Source organism: Zonotrichia leucophrys, chromosome Z (assembly GCF_028769735.1).
Source record: "Zonotrichia leucophrys gambelii isolate GWCS_2022_RI chromosome Z, RI_Zleu_2.0, whole genome shotgun sequence".
In the NCBI taxonomy this organism is placed as follows: Eukaryota; Metazoa; Chordata; class Aves; order Passeriformes; family Passerellidae; genus Zonotrichia; species Zonotrichia leucophrys.
In genome coordinates this window covers 73,287,457-73,302,503 of record NC_088200.1, presented here as the reverse complement: position 1 = coordinate 73,302,503, position 15,047 = coordinate 73,287,457, and the positions used below count along the sequence as shown (strand labels likewise).

The 15,047-nt window shown below is 43.8% G+C and overlaps 1 protein-coding gene across 5 annotated transcripts in view; it reads left to right on the top strand.

Moving 5' to 3' along the window:
- The window catches only part of ZNF462 (zinc finger protein 462), an 89,107-nt gene extending 74,359 nt beyond the window's left edge, over positions 1-14,748 (top strand). For 3 of the 5 annotated variants that reach the window (XM_064735382.1, XM_064735381.1, XM_064735384.1), the window contains exons 10-13: positions 5,169-5,392; positions 7,813-7,945; positions 12,079-12,193; positions 13,130-14,747. In XM_064735382.1, the coding sequence (XP_064591452.1) occupies positions 5,169-5,392; positions 7,813-7,945; positions 12,079-12,193; positions 13,130-13,331 (674 nt within the window). In that variant the 3' untranslated portion in view covers positions 13,332-14,747. Of the gene's footprint in view, positions 1-5,168; positions 5,393-7,812; positions 7,946-12,078; positions 12,194-13,129 lie in introns of all 5 variants that reach the window. The other 2 variants (XM_064735386.1, XM_064735385.1) reach the window with 2 other exon arrangements.
- Positions 14,749-15,047: the final 299 nt, after the last annotated feature.

Here is a 15,047-nt window from a genome sequence, read left to right as displayed (position 1 = left end):
GAGGACAAATACGTCGAAGGAGTCACTAGCCCTTGATTGTCTTTTTGTTTCATTTCTGTAAGATGCATCTGATTTATCTCCTGTAAAATCCAAAGTTTGCCAGTGCTGAAACAGGGCAGGTTTGGGATAGTTTTTAAGGTTTTCCTCAAGGGAGGTGAAAAGCCATCAAGCTGTTTAGAAAGAGTTGCCCTAATTTGCAACTTTGATCTAGGCCAGAGTTGTGCCCTGACCATGTCCTTGTTATCTTAAAGGCCTTGCTATCATAAAGTCACCCAAAGGGTTTATCAGCTAACCCTAGAGGCCTCAAAATATCTCTTGATAAATTCCTTGAGTATTTTCTCCTCTGTGTTCGTAGGGACAAAATAATAATCTCATTTTTCACTTTACTGTAAGGCTCCTTCTCTGTCTACACCTCTCCATTTTTAAATACTTTTTTTTTTCAGCCTGCTAAAAGTGGGAGTAGGGATTTCTATATTCTATTAACTGTGGGCTTGGTGGCTCAGAAGAGACAGCAGTTTGGGCTCTTTGGGCTGGGATTCCTGCCCACAGCTATCACACTTGATGCTTGTGGATGGTCTGTTGGCTGCCGAAACCCAAACCCATGTGTTGGGATGGCACTCTGCCTGCGTGCAGGTTGGGCAGAGATTCACAGTGGGGTACTGCTGGTGAGCAAACACAGGTTTTGCATGCCATCTTTTTCCTGGAGGAGATTCTGGTGTGACAAGCGCTGTCGTAATTCCATGTAGTATACCACTTCTCAGTGCTGATAGCTTGAAGTCCTTCTTGTACCAGCTCAGTGAGCTTGGCAGAATTCAGATTTCTTTCTAGCAGGGCTAGAAAGAAATCTGGCAGGTGTAGCAGGGCTTCTGTGAGGGAACATCTGGGGAAATGACCCGAAAGCACATTACAAAGCTGACATATTTGGTTGCAAGGGTTTGGCCGATGCTTTAGCTTTTACTTCCTGCCCTTGAACATGTTGCTGTGTCAGATTTTGCCTGGTTTTCTCCATTTTGTGGCCATGCCAGGGCTCCAGCAGACAATGCCAGGCCTTTAAAACAGAGGGAACTGGATGGGTTTAGGGTATTTTCCATCACGCATAGGTTGGATGTTGGGAATGTCCAGTTGCAGAAGTGGAAGAGCACTTCATTAAGCAGCTCTACTGCTTGTGCAGAGCTGTTTCTGACCAGTTGAAAGGAGGTTGTCACCTCCTGGGTGAGTGAAACTGTGAATCTTTTCTTCTGTAGGACTTCCTTCAGTTGCACAAACCAACCTCAAAGAGTTTTTGCTGCTGAAAGAAACCTTATGCCAAAAGGACGTAATGATCTACACACCACAGTGCTGGGGGGAGGAAAAAACAGAGTAAAGGAAGTTTTAATGCAAATGGGATTATAGCTGATGAAGAGTCTCAAGAGGCCACAAAAGGGTTTTCTTTGACATCACGCATCCAGAGTTCATACTTAGAGTGATTTCTTGTGCACACATCCAGCTAAAAAGCAGCCCTCTACTGTTGTGCTTAATTGTGTGGCAGCTGAAGCAGATGGTTTTGACAAGATTTAATGTGCACTGGAAAAGAGACTGAGGGGTAGTCAATGTAGTCTGAGATAGCTTTCCTGTTTTATGGCCATTGCATTGGCAAAGCAAGGGCATAACCCTGAGCTGCAGCCCAAGAAAATTAGTTTTGAGGTAGGTGGAGTGGTGCAGTATGTAAAATCAGGAGTGAAGGATTCGATCCACTCACAGTTAATGTTCCTTTTGTGCAAAAGGCATGTTTACAGATGCATGACTCTTACATTACTTCCAAGTTGCTGCACCCCTAATCCTTGGTGAAGCAGCATGTGCTTGAAATGGAGAATATATTTGCCTCCTAATGAGTGGCTACAGAGGCTGAATTTCACAGGGTGAAAGCAGTATCAGCTAGAAGCTTGAATGCCTAGTGAGAAAAAAAAATATATAAGGCAAGGAATTTGCTTTCCATGAAGAAGGAGAGGTTCCAGGAGCTTCTCTCATGCCCCACGTGCCCCTGAGCAGTGCCAGGGCAGTTCAGCCTCCCTCCTGTGGGTACAGAAGGTGCTGCAGGTCACTGAGGAGAAGTTTGGCTCTCTAGTTCTCCCTGGTCTTTATTACAGGCAAGGGGAGACAGGGAATTCCTGATGTAGCAGCATGTTAGCCTTTAATTTATGCTGCACAGCACAATTAGTGTGTCACAGAATCGGGTTGGAAAAGAGCTCTGAGACCATTGAGCCCAGCCTGTGGCCAGTCCCCACCTTGTGCCCAGCCCAGAGCTCTGGGTGCCACCTCCAGGTGCTCCTGGGACACCTCCAGGGATGGGGACCCCAAACCTCCCTGGGCAGCCCCTGCCAGTGCCTGACCACCTTTTCTCCTCATGTTATCCTTTCCGGCAGCATTCCCCTCATGCATTTTGAAGTATATTGGTGTTTTTTCAGGGCTGAATCCAACGTACCGAGTTCACTGTTGGCTATACTTTTAAATCATTGGGTATTTCTCTTCCTTATCCTTCCTTTAAAGAACCTAGTGATTTTCTTCTTCCATATAAGAGAATACCACCCATATGTTTAAATACCTTTAATGACCTTTAAGGTAAATTTTGAAATTTACCCACCTTCCCAAAGGCTTCCTTGCTACAGATCCTGGTTCCTTGTACATGCTTTTTTTTTGGCATTTTTCCATTGTACATACAACCTCACAGATGCATGCAGAATCCTTATGCAGTGCTTGCTTTTGACTACTGGAATCCAAATATTACTGGTTCTGTGGGTGCAGTTTGGATTTCCAGGCAAAAATGTGTATTTTCAATACCCAGGATGACCAAGTAATTGGTCTGTGTCTGGATAGTAGGACTGCTTTTTTATTTTTTTTGTTTACCTTTGAGGGAAGGAATTGAGTTATATATGCTTTGATGTGCTGCTGAACAAAGATCTCTCCTTACAACTAAGGACTAATAGAATCCTTAGCCTTGAGCCAAAAAATGTATGTCTGCTTTGAGTTACAGTACTGAGAATAGTTAGTCATTAATGTCCTTTCAGTTCATTCCCTGGTACAATTAGCCTGAATATCCCAGCCTAGTGGAAGGATTGGATTTCTTGAACCAAGATGATGCTTTTGTTAGGTGTTTATTTTGTTGTTAAATTTTTAATTACCGCTCTTGCAAAAGTGTTCCACAAGTTGGGACGTCTTTTTGTGAGGTTTCTGCAGTAGTCTTTGATTAGACACAGATGGGAACTTTGAAGAAGTCTCATGGGGGGAAAAGAAGCTACCTCTTCAATTTTTGTGTGGGGTTTATGGTTTGCTGCAATTTTGTTGGTTGTCCAGACCTGATAAGTGCATTCTAAATGAGTAATTAAATAAACAGAGCTTTGCAGGGGCAAGCTGGAGGTGAGAGCATCACCTTAAAAAATGTAACATTCCAGGTCCAGCTAGCCCTGCAAGTTCCAAAATCGTAGCTTGGAGGAAGCTCACTGACATGAACACATCATGTAAAAATTATAAATCATTCCCTGAAATTGAAATCTTCCAATCTAGAGTTGATATTTGTGTCTGTTTTGCCCTTCTCTTACTGTGTTGCCTTTGATTTGGGGGCTCTGTGTGTGTGGTTGTGAGGTAATAGGTTTTGTTCACATGAATAAGAGAATGCTGCTTTACTTCAGGCTGGTAGATTTAAAGTTTTATACCATGGCATGTTTTAGCCTTTTTAATCCGTGCCAGCTGTTAGAGGAAAGGTGAATGTTAAAATATTTTAATCAGTATTTCTGTTTTTGAAAACTTCCCTTGGCTTTTTCACTTCTGAAACCAGCTGGGTCACTGATTTCTGAGAGCCCAAAAGCACGCAGCTGCAACAACCTTGTAAAAAGTTTCTCTGGTGATCTCAGCAGCACAGCTTTGAATTCTGCTGTGTCTTAAACCCTATTCTCTCTCCCCTCCCCTGTTTCCACCCTGAATGGCCACTGTTTGGTTTCCTTGTAGTTAGAGAAGCTGCTGTTGGTGTAGAAAAGAATCCTAAGTCTTTGGGTGTTTGTTTTTTTGGGTTTTTTTTGGGGTTAAGGCATAGCCTTGGGGAAAACTTCAAAAAGAGGAAGTCAGGAGATAAGTTTTGTGCTCAGGGAGAAGCTAGGCAGGATGGAATATTTTGTTGAGCTGCAGAAAAAGAAAGGTCTTGCTGTAAAGGGAGTGTGTGTTTCTGTAGTTGTCTTTGGATGTAATTTTACCCTCCTCACTAGAAGAAAGGGCCCTTTGGCTCAGATCCATGTGTGCACTGCCACGTCTCACATTCCTTCAGCCTTCATGTCTACCATAAGAGATTCAGGCCTCTTTTTTTTTTTTTTTTTTCTCCTGTCCTTGGGGATGAGCCTGGATGGGGAGGATCAAAAAACCCTCCTTTAGTATGCAGTGCATAAGGAGGAGCAGTGCTAAGTTTTGAGTGTTCCAGTTCAAAATGCCAGTTTGGGTAACAAAAGCCTTAATGAGGATCTGCTGGTGACCCTCAGCTGAAGGGTGAGATTTGGGGTTTCTCTGGTGTGCACAGCGTGGAGGGAACCACAGTGGATGAGTGTTGAGGCGCATCAGATTCTGGCTGTGTCAAATGACTGAAATTAATTGCTGCTCTGTTAAACATCACTGCTTTGTTAGAGGCAGTGCAGAGTTTAAAAACTCAGCAAGGGCATTTCAGTACATCATGCGTGCAGAGCCTGGGCTTTGGGAAAATCAGGAAGTTCTGCTGCTGGCTGAAGTTGCACAGCCTTTTTCCAGGGAGAAGTGCTGCCTTGCTCACCTTCTCAATCCCCAGAGGGCAGGTTTGGGTGTGGTGGTGAGGACGCCAGCTCCAATTTGTGCAGAGCCAGCAGTGTGTGATGCTTGGGGAAGCACACCCTGCAGCTCCTCTGTTTATTGCTTTTATAGAAGCAGCTCCCAGCTGCTGTCAAGTACTGAACAAAAACAAACTTTTGGTCTGGGCTGATTTATGGCTGGGTTTTGTGTTCCTAGGCTCTGCTCCTCTGACTCATAGATGGAGTCTCGCTTGGCCCAAAACCTTTCATACTCATCCTCTTCACCCCCCAGTCACAGAGGACACCTGCAGTTGTGGCTTTGGGGGGTTAAGAGGGGCAGGATGGTTTTCCTGGTGTTGCTGAGTGAGTGCTGTGCTGTCCCCACAGAGGAGAGGGTGGTTCCCATCGAGGTGTGCCGTTCCAAGCTGTCCAAGTACCTGCAGGGAGTCGTTTTCCGCTGCGACAAGTGTACCTTCACCTGCTCCAGTGACGAGAGCTTGCAGCAGCACATAGAGAAGCACAATGAACTGAAACCCTACAAATGCCAACTCTGCTACTATGAGACCAAACACACAGAGGAGCTGGACGCTCACCTTCGAGATGAGCACAAGGTAGGACCCAATTGGCTTTAATTTGTGGCAATCTAGTCTTTGCAAATAATGAATTGGTTTATTTGCATGTCGTGACACAGGGGTTATTTTTTTTTAATCCCTCCCCAGATCTGAAAGCTAATCCCATGTTGTGCTTCCCTTTGGGTTATTTTTTCTTCTTCCTCCCCAAATATGAAAGCTAATCCCATGTTGCGCCCTCCTTTCTCATTTTTCTATTTATCTTTTTTGTTGTTGTTGTTTCTGTTCAGATTGATCAGAATTGGCAAACTGCTGCTGCATGCAGAGTGTGATTATCTGGAGAAGGCCCTTGTGTGTGCTGGGTTTATCTAAAGGGGGGTGGGGAAAGAGTTGTGGAACAATACCAGGGCAGTGTGATTCAGCCCCTGTGAAAGGCAGGAGATTCCAAACACAGCATTGCTCTGGTAACTTCAGCAGCATGACATGCCACGCATATTTTAATAACAAAGAGGTCTATACATCCCCTTTTACCTTTAACAAGGGAAAGATAAACAGCAAGGCTAACCAGGTCCTCAGCTAAGGCTGCTTTGGAGTTTTTGTGGATTACCTGAGAGCATATCAGGTCCCGTCTTTGAGAAGTCATTAAAGGCTCTCCACAGACTGCTAGCTTTGAATTTCTGTAGCTGAGAAATGTTTAAGTTCTAGAACTGAGATGTGTTTTGGGATATTTCCTGGAGTGCTTCCTTGGCAAGTTTCCAGGGGAGGCAGCTATGTGCCTTCCCCTCCTGGAGTTTAGCTGCCCACTAAAGGTCCTCACTAAAAGCTTCATTGACTGAATGACTTTTCCTTAAACCCAAATATATATGGAAGGTATTAGCAGCAGAATCCCGGGAGAAAAAAAAAAAAAAACAAACCAAAAAACAACCGTTTTCATGCTCAAAAAATATTTGGCCATCTTATACAACCAAACTTTGTTAATTTATGTTGGCATGCTAGGCTCCTCTGTGACCTTTATTACTTCTGGAGAGTCTTGTGTGATTCAAATGGTACAGAAGGAGTTCCACATCTCCTGGTGCCTGCTGTGTCCAGGATCAACTATTCCTTCGGGTTTTTTGACACAGTGCATCAGTCTGGGATTGTTATTCCCTTAACTTAGCTCTCCCTTCTGATCTGGACCTGCAGTGGTGGTGCTGGTAGTTTAAGGTATCATTTCCCCCTTTTTGGGAGGTAAATTATCCCTCTGCAATTTGTGTCTTTAGTTCTAGGCTCAGATACTACCCAGGTTGTACAGTGCACCTTAAAAAGAGTTTCCTTCACATGAGCTGAGTCGAATCAAGTGCCTTGCATTGTTTGTTTGTTTAAACCTCTGTGGGTGATGTGTTAAGTTCAAGAACCTGATCACAGCCGTCTGTAATCCAGTACTAGGAATCCTCACACCTCCACATTCAGGATCCTTTGCTGTTTGGCTATGCCCTGCAGCCTGCTCCACATCCTCCTTGGGCTCATTCTCATTTCCTTTCCCACAGAGGGGCAAAGAGCAGCCAGTGGGTGTTGCTATTTCATTCAGCCCCTTGCAGGATGCTCGCTGCTCCCTCTCCATCCCCTCTGCCCGCCTGGCTCAGTGCCTGTGCTGCTGCTGCTGCTGCTGCTGCTGGAGGGCTGTCTCTCTGCGTGAGAGATGAATCCAAAACCCTCCCCAGCAGTGATCAATGAGCTCAGGGGGCGCTTGTCATGCAGCAAGTATTAGCCTCGGTGTCCTGGTCACGCTCCACGCTCTCCGCCTCCGCTGTAAATCTGGGCTGCTGCTCCTCTTGGATGTGGAGCAGTTCCTGACTCTCGTGCCCTGAGCTGCTCCTTTCATACTGCTGCTGTGAGCTGTTAAGTAGCTGGGTGCATTTCACCCCAGGGTTAGCTGAATTTGACTGCTGGGTGAAGTGTTCCCATTATAGGCTGCTGTATCAGTTTGCAAAGCACTTCGCAGCCCGGGCGTAATGAAAATTAATCTGTTATTAATGAGTGAGAGTGTATGTGCCACACAGCAGCCATGTGCTCAGTGGAAAAAAAAAGAACCATCCTTTCATGAATAAAGCTGAATGAACCCGTCACAGAGAGTTCCCCTTCAGTGTGGATGTGTGGTAGCAGTGTTTGATCACAGCAGTTGAATAATGCCATAAAAATGAGGATATGACTCGATGTTTTACATCTCTTGGATGAAGAAATGAAGGGGTTTTACCCAATCTCATTAATTAAAAAAAAAAACAGAAACGAGAAATGCAGAATAAACAGCAATGGAAGAATCTCTGCCCCTGAAAATAAATTAGTGTTAATTTGATTTTGGGGGCTGCATGTCACCTCGATCTGAGCAGGCTTTGGGGTGTACCTTGTTTTATTCTGCATTTGTGGCCACTTTTCTGGCTGGTTGGTGATTGTGCTGAGTGCTAACAGAAGTGTTTCTTTCAAAGGTGAGTCGTAATTTTGAGCTGGTTGGACGGGTTAACTTGGACCAGTTGGAGCAAATGAAAGGGAAAACAGAGAGCTCTAGCAGTGATGAAGAGGAAAAAGAAGAAGAGTTAAGCCCCAAGCCTCAAGAGAGAGGTCAGTGCAGCTCTTTGATGTGTTGGGGGGGGTTTTGTTGGATTTTTTTGGGCACTGCAACCTCCCTCACCAGTCCAACCATGCCAGGTCAGCTGTTGAGTGGACAGCACATATTCTGCAGAAATACTAACAGAATCTTACTGAATTTCCTGAAGACACAGCTCCTGTGCGAATCTGGTGTTTCTAATCCTCCATTCAAATTTTTTGTCAGTTCAGAGAGAATACATACTATGGGATAGCATCTGTGGCTAATCTGCTTGCTCAGATACCATCTATAAGTGCTTGGAAAACTATGTAAATGTATTTTAGTGGCCTGTCAGATTTTCTGGTTTTGGTAACCAGTTTCCAGCTTTCACTTGGCGTTGCCCAAGTGGGGGATGAAAGTTCTTTGATAGTTAAATGAAGGGTTTCCTTTCCAACAACCTTCTCCCATGAAAGGCAAGTTATTCCAATATCAGGTGGAACTGTGTTTTGTTCTGGTGCATCATATAATGCAACAACCTTTTAATCCTTCAGTCCCCTCATGGTTTGAAGGACAGGCCACCCAATTCTTGATGCTGACAGCTCCACTTAGCCAAGTTCTGTGTACTTCAGCTAAAGCTACACCACCACGTTCAGTAAACATTTTCGTCCTGATGTTTCAGCTTTCAAACTCACTTAAGAGCTTTTCACAAAAAGAAAAAAAAAAAAAAAAAAGGCATCTCTGTACATGTATTCATGTTTTCAGGCATTGAAAAATTCCCATTTCTGGATTCACAGGTATTTTATGGAACTAGGGGGGTTAAGTTCATGCTTCCTACCTTACAACAGCAAGACCTCAGCCTCTTGGATTTTATTTTGTGTCCCTGCAGCATGAATTCAGTTTGTGCTTGTCAGCAGTGCTTCAGGAGCAGTTAGTGGTGGCTTTTAACTTGAATGAGAATGCAAGCCAATTGAATAAGAAACCATTTATGTTTTAGAGAAAAAATGCCCTGCTCAAAGTCTTAGAAGGTAGAAAAATCAGAGGAGGGATGCCAGTTCCACACATGCACCTCAGAGTTCAGCATTCCTCAGGGATCGTTCCAGCCCTGCTCTGTGGCTGGAGCAGTGGTTGTGCCATGATTTGACTAAAGCACCAGCTCACTTCAGCTGCAGATGCAGCAGGCTGATTAATGTCCTGTGTGGCCCCACAGCTAGCAGGGGGTGAGGAGTCAAGCTGTCCTTGTGAGGATTACCTGAGCATTACACACAGGCACAGGTGCTGAGGTCACCTTGGAGGCACCAAGGAGAAGAAAGTGCTCTCTGCCAAGCCTCACAAATCCCTGTGCGTGTGCCACATGTGCAGGGGCGGCAGCCCAAGGTGAAGTTCATTGTTTAAATTGGCTTTGTGTTACACCCTGGAAGTATAAAGACCATCACCTTCCATGCTGGAGTATTACATGTGCAGGGTTAATAGATGTGCTGTCCTCATGTTTCAGAGTTAAGCAAGGCAGCATTTTGATGATGCTGTACTTTTTTTTATTTTCACCTCTGTTTCTGTTTTCTTTAATCTGTGGCTGGCTAAAATGATTTCTGCATGCTTGTTTGGATGACCAGCCTAAAAAAATCAGGTGTGTTTTCAGGTTTGCTTTGCAGCATTTCTTTCTTCTCTGGCCTGTAGGGTTGATGTTCCACCATTGTTTTTTGAAGGTTTTTTTTTGTCCTTTTCAACCTCTTAACCATTTGTGATAGATTATAGTAAAATAGGTAGAAAATGCAAAAAATACTTATGCCTACTACAACAAGGATATTAGAAAAGATCCAGTTGTGTTGATTGCATTTTTCTAGGTAAATTGTGTGAATTACTTAAGGTGCAAGATTTTTGAAAAATGTCGCAGTGAGACAGGAACTGAAGGATGCATGCTGGCATCTCCCTAGGCATTTTCAGAAGATCCTTCTGACCCAGAAATGGTTTGCCCTGGGAGCAGAGAGCCAGACCTGTGGTTTCAAACAGAGCCTGTCGCAGTGGCTGATGCTGTCACAGCTTCCAAACCACTTCACACTGTGCAATCCTGGGTGCTGCTGGGGTGCATCTGGCAATTCCAGGTTTGTGGTGTTAGCAGGAAGTGGCATTTGCTGAGAGTGCTCCAAGAGTCTGTCTGAGGTCTGTGACCTTGGGAGAATCAGAATTTCTGCTTCCCTGGATTCACCACTTTGACTCGAGCTGCTCTGTGTAGTACTGAAGGTGCAAATAAGAAATTGTGGCTCCTTCAGATGGGCTGCTGGACCAAGCAAAGGCCATTCTCCATGTGGGCAGGCAGAGCTGGGCAGCACTCTTGGATGGGAAAGGAAGGGGTGGTAAAGATATAGAATAAAAGGAGAATAAAAGACCATGCCAAGAACAGCTTTTCCAGGTAGAACTGTGCCGCAGAGAGGCTGTTACTGACCTTTATGTCTTGGTCTCAGCAGATCGAGAGGTGTTTTTCCATAATGGGCAAAAATTAAGTGTCCATGAGTGACAGCAAAACCACAGAGAGGTCAGGTGTGTGTGCAATGTGTTGCTTCCCCTCTGCAGGACCCAAAGAAGAGCAGCTTCTGATAATCCTCCAGAGAAGCAGCCCAAATTCACATCCCTAAAGGCAAAAGTTACTGGGGAGTAGGATGAACAAATGGTGTTGTCTGAAGGGGTGGTGGATTTACCACAGTAACACTTGCTAAACTTAATGGGGATTTTGCAGGTATAAATTATGGACTTGCTTGGGCTGGAAGAGCCCTTGAAAGAGCATCCAGTCCCACCCCTGCTATGCTCAGGGTCTCCTTCCACCATCCTGGGTTGCTCCAAGCCCCATCCATAGCTATACTCTAATGTAGAACATCAGCAGCATTTGCTTCCAAAACTGTTACCCACCAAAAATATTTATCCCTGTGTCATGACTAGTCTGTGTGTTGCAGTTTATACATTTGTGCCATGCTCAAGGTGTTGAAAATCCAGATGTAAACTGAGCTGATGGCATTTGCTGCTTGCATTCTGCTGCTCCCCAATAGAGCAGCTTTATGGTATTTAACCATATAATAAATGAGCCCCCAACAATAAGAAATGCAAGTCGATTTTTTTCCTTTTATGGGAAGAGGTCAGAAAATTGTGTCAAGAACCATTCCATATAAAACTGAAGTAAAGGTTAACTAGTGAGAAGTGTGTCACAAAAATGCATTTGCAGGACTTAGGTGTGGGTAATAGGGGATGTGTGAGCAATTTTGAGTTCACAGGCTGATCCTGAACCAGAGTTAAGTCTGAGAGTGAAGAAATCAAGTGAGCAGAGATCAGAACCAAAATTAAGCAAAATCCCTTTTCTTTTATTATGTAGTTCAGGAGGAGTCAGAAAGACATTCTGTTGATTTCTTGCTTAAGATAATCCCTGCTAAGGAATTAATGCTCTGAGCAGATGGTGCTGTCTCATTTCCAGCAAAAGAATCAAGTGAGATAGTTCATGCAATTATTTTCAATGGCTTGTGCGGTGATCTTCTTAATTTGTGAGAAAATGTTTCATCTTTTGTCAGAGCAGGCTGTGTTCACATGGAGCTTGGCTTTCTGGAATGTCATTCCCTGAGCTGCCAGTGACTTCACTCATATTACAAGGTGCTTGACACTTCTGCAGATGAGGCCCCAAGCACTTTGTGTGAAAGATTAGGATGAGCATGAAACACCTATGCAGTTAAGATGCAGCAACAGCTAATCCATGAGGCTTTGTGATCTATTACAAGAATCACATGTTAAATGTACCAAATCCATGTGTTCCCTGAAATTTGTACTACCGGTTCCAGAATTATAGATGGACTCGAGTGGGGATTTTTGATTTTGCTTTCCTAAGCTTTGCAGTTTTTGATTCAGAATTTAAAATCCACAGTCTCTTCATTTGATGAAATAGAGGAGCAGGGTCTAGTAACTTGTTAACCTTACTTGCAGAGATGCTTTAAGACCTAGGATGGGATTTGTCACTTGCAGTGTCACTTTTCTTTTCAGCAGCTCCATTTTCCCGGTTATTTGACAAGAAAGTCCTTTTGCTTCTCTGGAGTGAGAGGTGCAGCAGAGAGGACCAGAGCAGGATCACTGTGGTGGCAATTCCCTTCTTGCCCTGGCATTTCTGAGCTCATGGGCTGTGCTGTCTTTTTCCCAGATCCCATGATGTTTCCTGACAGCAGTGCTCCAGAGAAACGCTTCCCCTGTGAGTTCTGCGGCCGATCCTTCACCGAGGGCTCCGAGTGGGAGCGGCATGTGCTGAGGCATGGCATGTGAGTTGCTTTCTGTTCCCTTCCCAAGCAGCCAGAGGTGCCAGTAGATCTCTCTATGTTACCCCACCCCATCCCTGCCCTCCAAAAAACTGCTGTAAATGCCAACATATTTCTGGGAAGACCAGATTTGTTGTTGGATAGTCATGGAATGTCTCTGCGTCCTTTTTAACTCTGCTGCCCAGGGTGGCTGTAAACTGTAGGGTTTAACTGTGATTCTAAAACTTAAGATTGTCCCTAGGTGAATGCCTCTTGGTCAGGATTAACTTTCTCCCTAAGTGTGCTGTTGATTTAAAAAAAAAAAACTTTCCTCTCTAGGGCAGTTTGCACACTATGGGATGATACACATAGCAGATAGGAATCTCTGGAGCAATCTGTTTCCTTCTTTTGATGTAGATCTCACTGGTAGCAGAGATCTCTTTTCTAGCCAGAGTTTGTTCAAAGAGTAGATTTCATTCAAGCCTGCTGACATGTGGGAAGGATCTGAATACAATATTGTGGGTTAACTGTGTTGGAATGAGAAACAATAACTTCTCTTACCCTTAAGAGAATGTAAGTCTGAGCATAAGTACTGGAAATACTGCAACCTGTGAAAAATTTTATTGGATTTCAGTAACTCATTGGGAAAAATACTCTTTTTCTGTGCCTTTGCTAGGTGCCTGCTAAGTCTTGTTTACAAGGAACCTGGGAGATGGGAATAAACTTCAGGTGTCACAGTTTGAGGTCTTCCTTCTGACTCCAAATCTGTCCCAGCACAGAACAGACAAAGATTCTATTTCAGGGCTAGAATGTCCCACCAGCAGCTCCACTCCTCCTCCTCCTCCTTTCCTTTGGAGCCAGTGGCGTGGCTGCCTTCTTGGAGAGTGATCTGGTGCTGTCCCTCCTGTGACAGGCACGGGCTGGCTTTGCTGTGTGCCCTGACTGTTCTGTTTCCTGCAGGGCGCTGAACGAGAGCAAGCTCAGGAGCAGCGAGGACAGCCAGCCCAAGGAGGACATGGAGGACACGGCCAGCACGCTGCCAGAGGAGAAGGAAAGCATCGAGGCCATGGTGCTGGACTACTCCCACACTGGGGAAACAGCTGTCAGCATGGTGGCTGCTGACCAACCTCTCCTCGACACCCCGGAGGCCAAAAGCGAATAAGAAAAACAGCGAGTTTGGTGTGGTTCTAATCGACAGTACTTGAACAGTGATGAGTGGGCGGGGCGGGGCAGGGCGGGCAGAAGGAAGAAATAAAGCTGCTTTTAGGACTGAATGATCTATTTTCAAAGCACTGGTACCTGTGTGAGTGTGTGTATATTAAAGTTATTTAAGTGATGGAATAAGTGGCTCCATTACATCACTGCATCTTTGTTTTCCTCCCGGATATGACGATGGGAAGTTTACGCTCATCTTTGGACTAATGAAGCAAAACTCCCCGTGTTTTTCCTACATTTCACATCGTGCTTTGCAGTGGAGACTTCGATTGTTTTATGAGTGGAAGCGTCGTGAGCGTGGAAGAAGTGGTAGGGGGACAACTTTTGGACGCACAAGTTTGTGTGCGTTTTTCTAGTTTTAATACATAACGCTTTTCCAGACTGAAAGCAATTGCTTTAGAAAAGAAAATTTAAAAAAAAAAAAAAGGAAAAAAAAAAAGGAAAATTAAAAAACCACCACAGGGAAAACAAAACAAAAAAAAAATGGAAAACAGAAAAAAATTTAAAAAAACAAAACAGAAACTGCTTTGCTTAAAACAGTCACCTGTTTCCTAGTACCTCAGAATTAACCAAGGGAGATCTCTGCATTTGTCAGTACTACCTGTTGTTGTTGTGGTTAAATGTAGAGAGACTGCTGGGCAAGGTGGTGAATGGAGGAAGAAAAAAAAAAGTTTTAAAGAAAGGAAAAACAAATTGTGCTTAAAATCCCAGTGTGGGTTTTATTTCTTAAAATACTGTGATTTTTTTAATTATTTTAGTAAAAAAAAAAAACAAAAAAAAGAGAGAGATACTTTAATTCCTAGATAACTGTTTGTGAATTGTCATCCTTTATTCCAGGTAAGCTGTTTGTTAGTATTCAGTTATAATTTTAGTATTTGGTAGATTTCATGTGACTGATTGTGCGGTTTTGTTTGCCACACGTTTTGTTTTCTATCAGCCTGAGGTGTTACAAATACAGCACAATTAAGTTTCTCATGTAAAAATGAGTATTTCTTTTTGAGTGGGGGACAGGGAAAGGAGACTAGATCTTGTGAATAGAACCTTTTTTTGTTGTCGCTGTCGTCGTCGTTGTTGTCCTCGTTAATTTTAAACATAATGGAGATAACAAAGAAGTTTTAACTTTAAAAATAAAAAAAACTAAAGAACCAAACTTACAGCACAGCTATGCAGCTCATGGGCCAAACACATGGGTCCTCATAACCGTTCTGTTGCTTGTCATATTAACATCTATCAGTCTCACAACTGTAAATTTTTGTTGAGATTGGCTGCCTTTTTTTTTTCTCTTTTTTTTTTTTTTTTAATTCCGTCTGTGGTTTGTGCGTGGGTTTTTGGTTGTTTCTCTTTTTTTTTTGTTTGTATTTCTGTTTTGTTTTGGTTTTTTTTGGTTGTTTTTTTGGTGTGGTGGGAGGGAGGGGTGTCTGTTAACGCATCTTTTTGCAAGCGGAGGTGAGTTGGTTATACACGACATTGAGCCTGGAGAACTACTTTTAACTCGATTCAGTGGATGGAGTTGCTGAGTTTTTTTTCCCCTCCTCCTTAGCTTTTTAGCATGAGGGGAGCAGTGTAGAATGGATAGGAACCTTCATACCTTAAGTGGCTGATCCTGCAACTACCCCCTGGGTAGAAAGCCTATTTAAACTCAAATTTGGGGATTTTGCCTGAG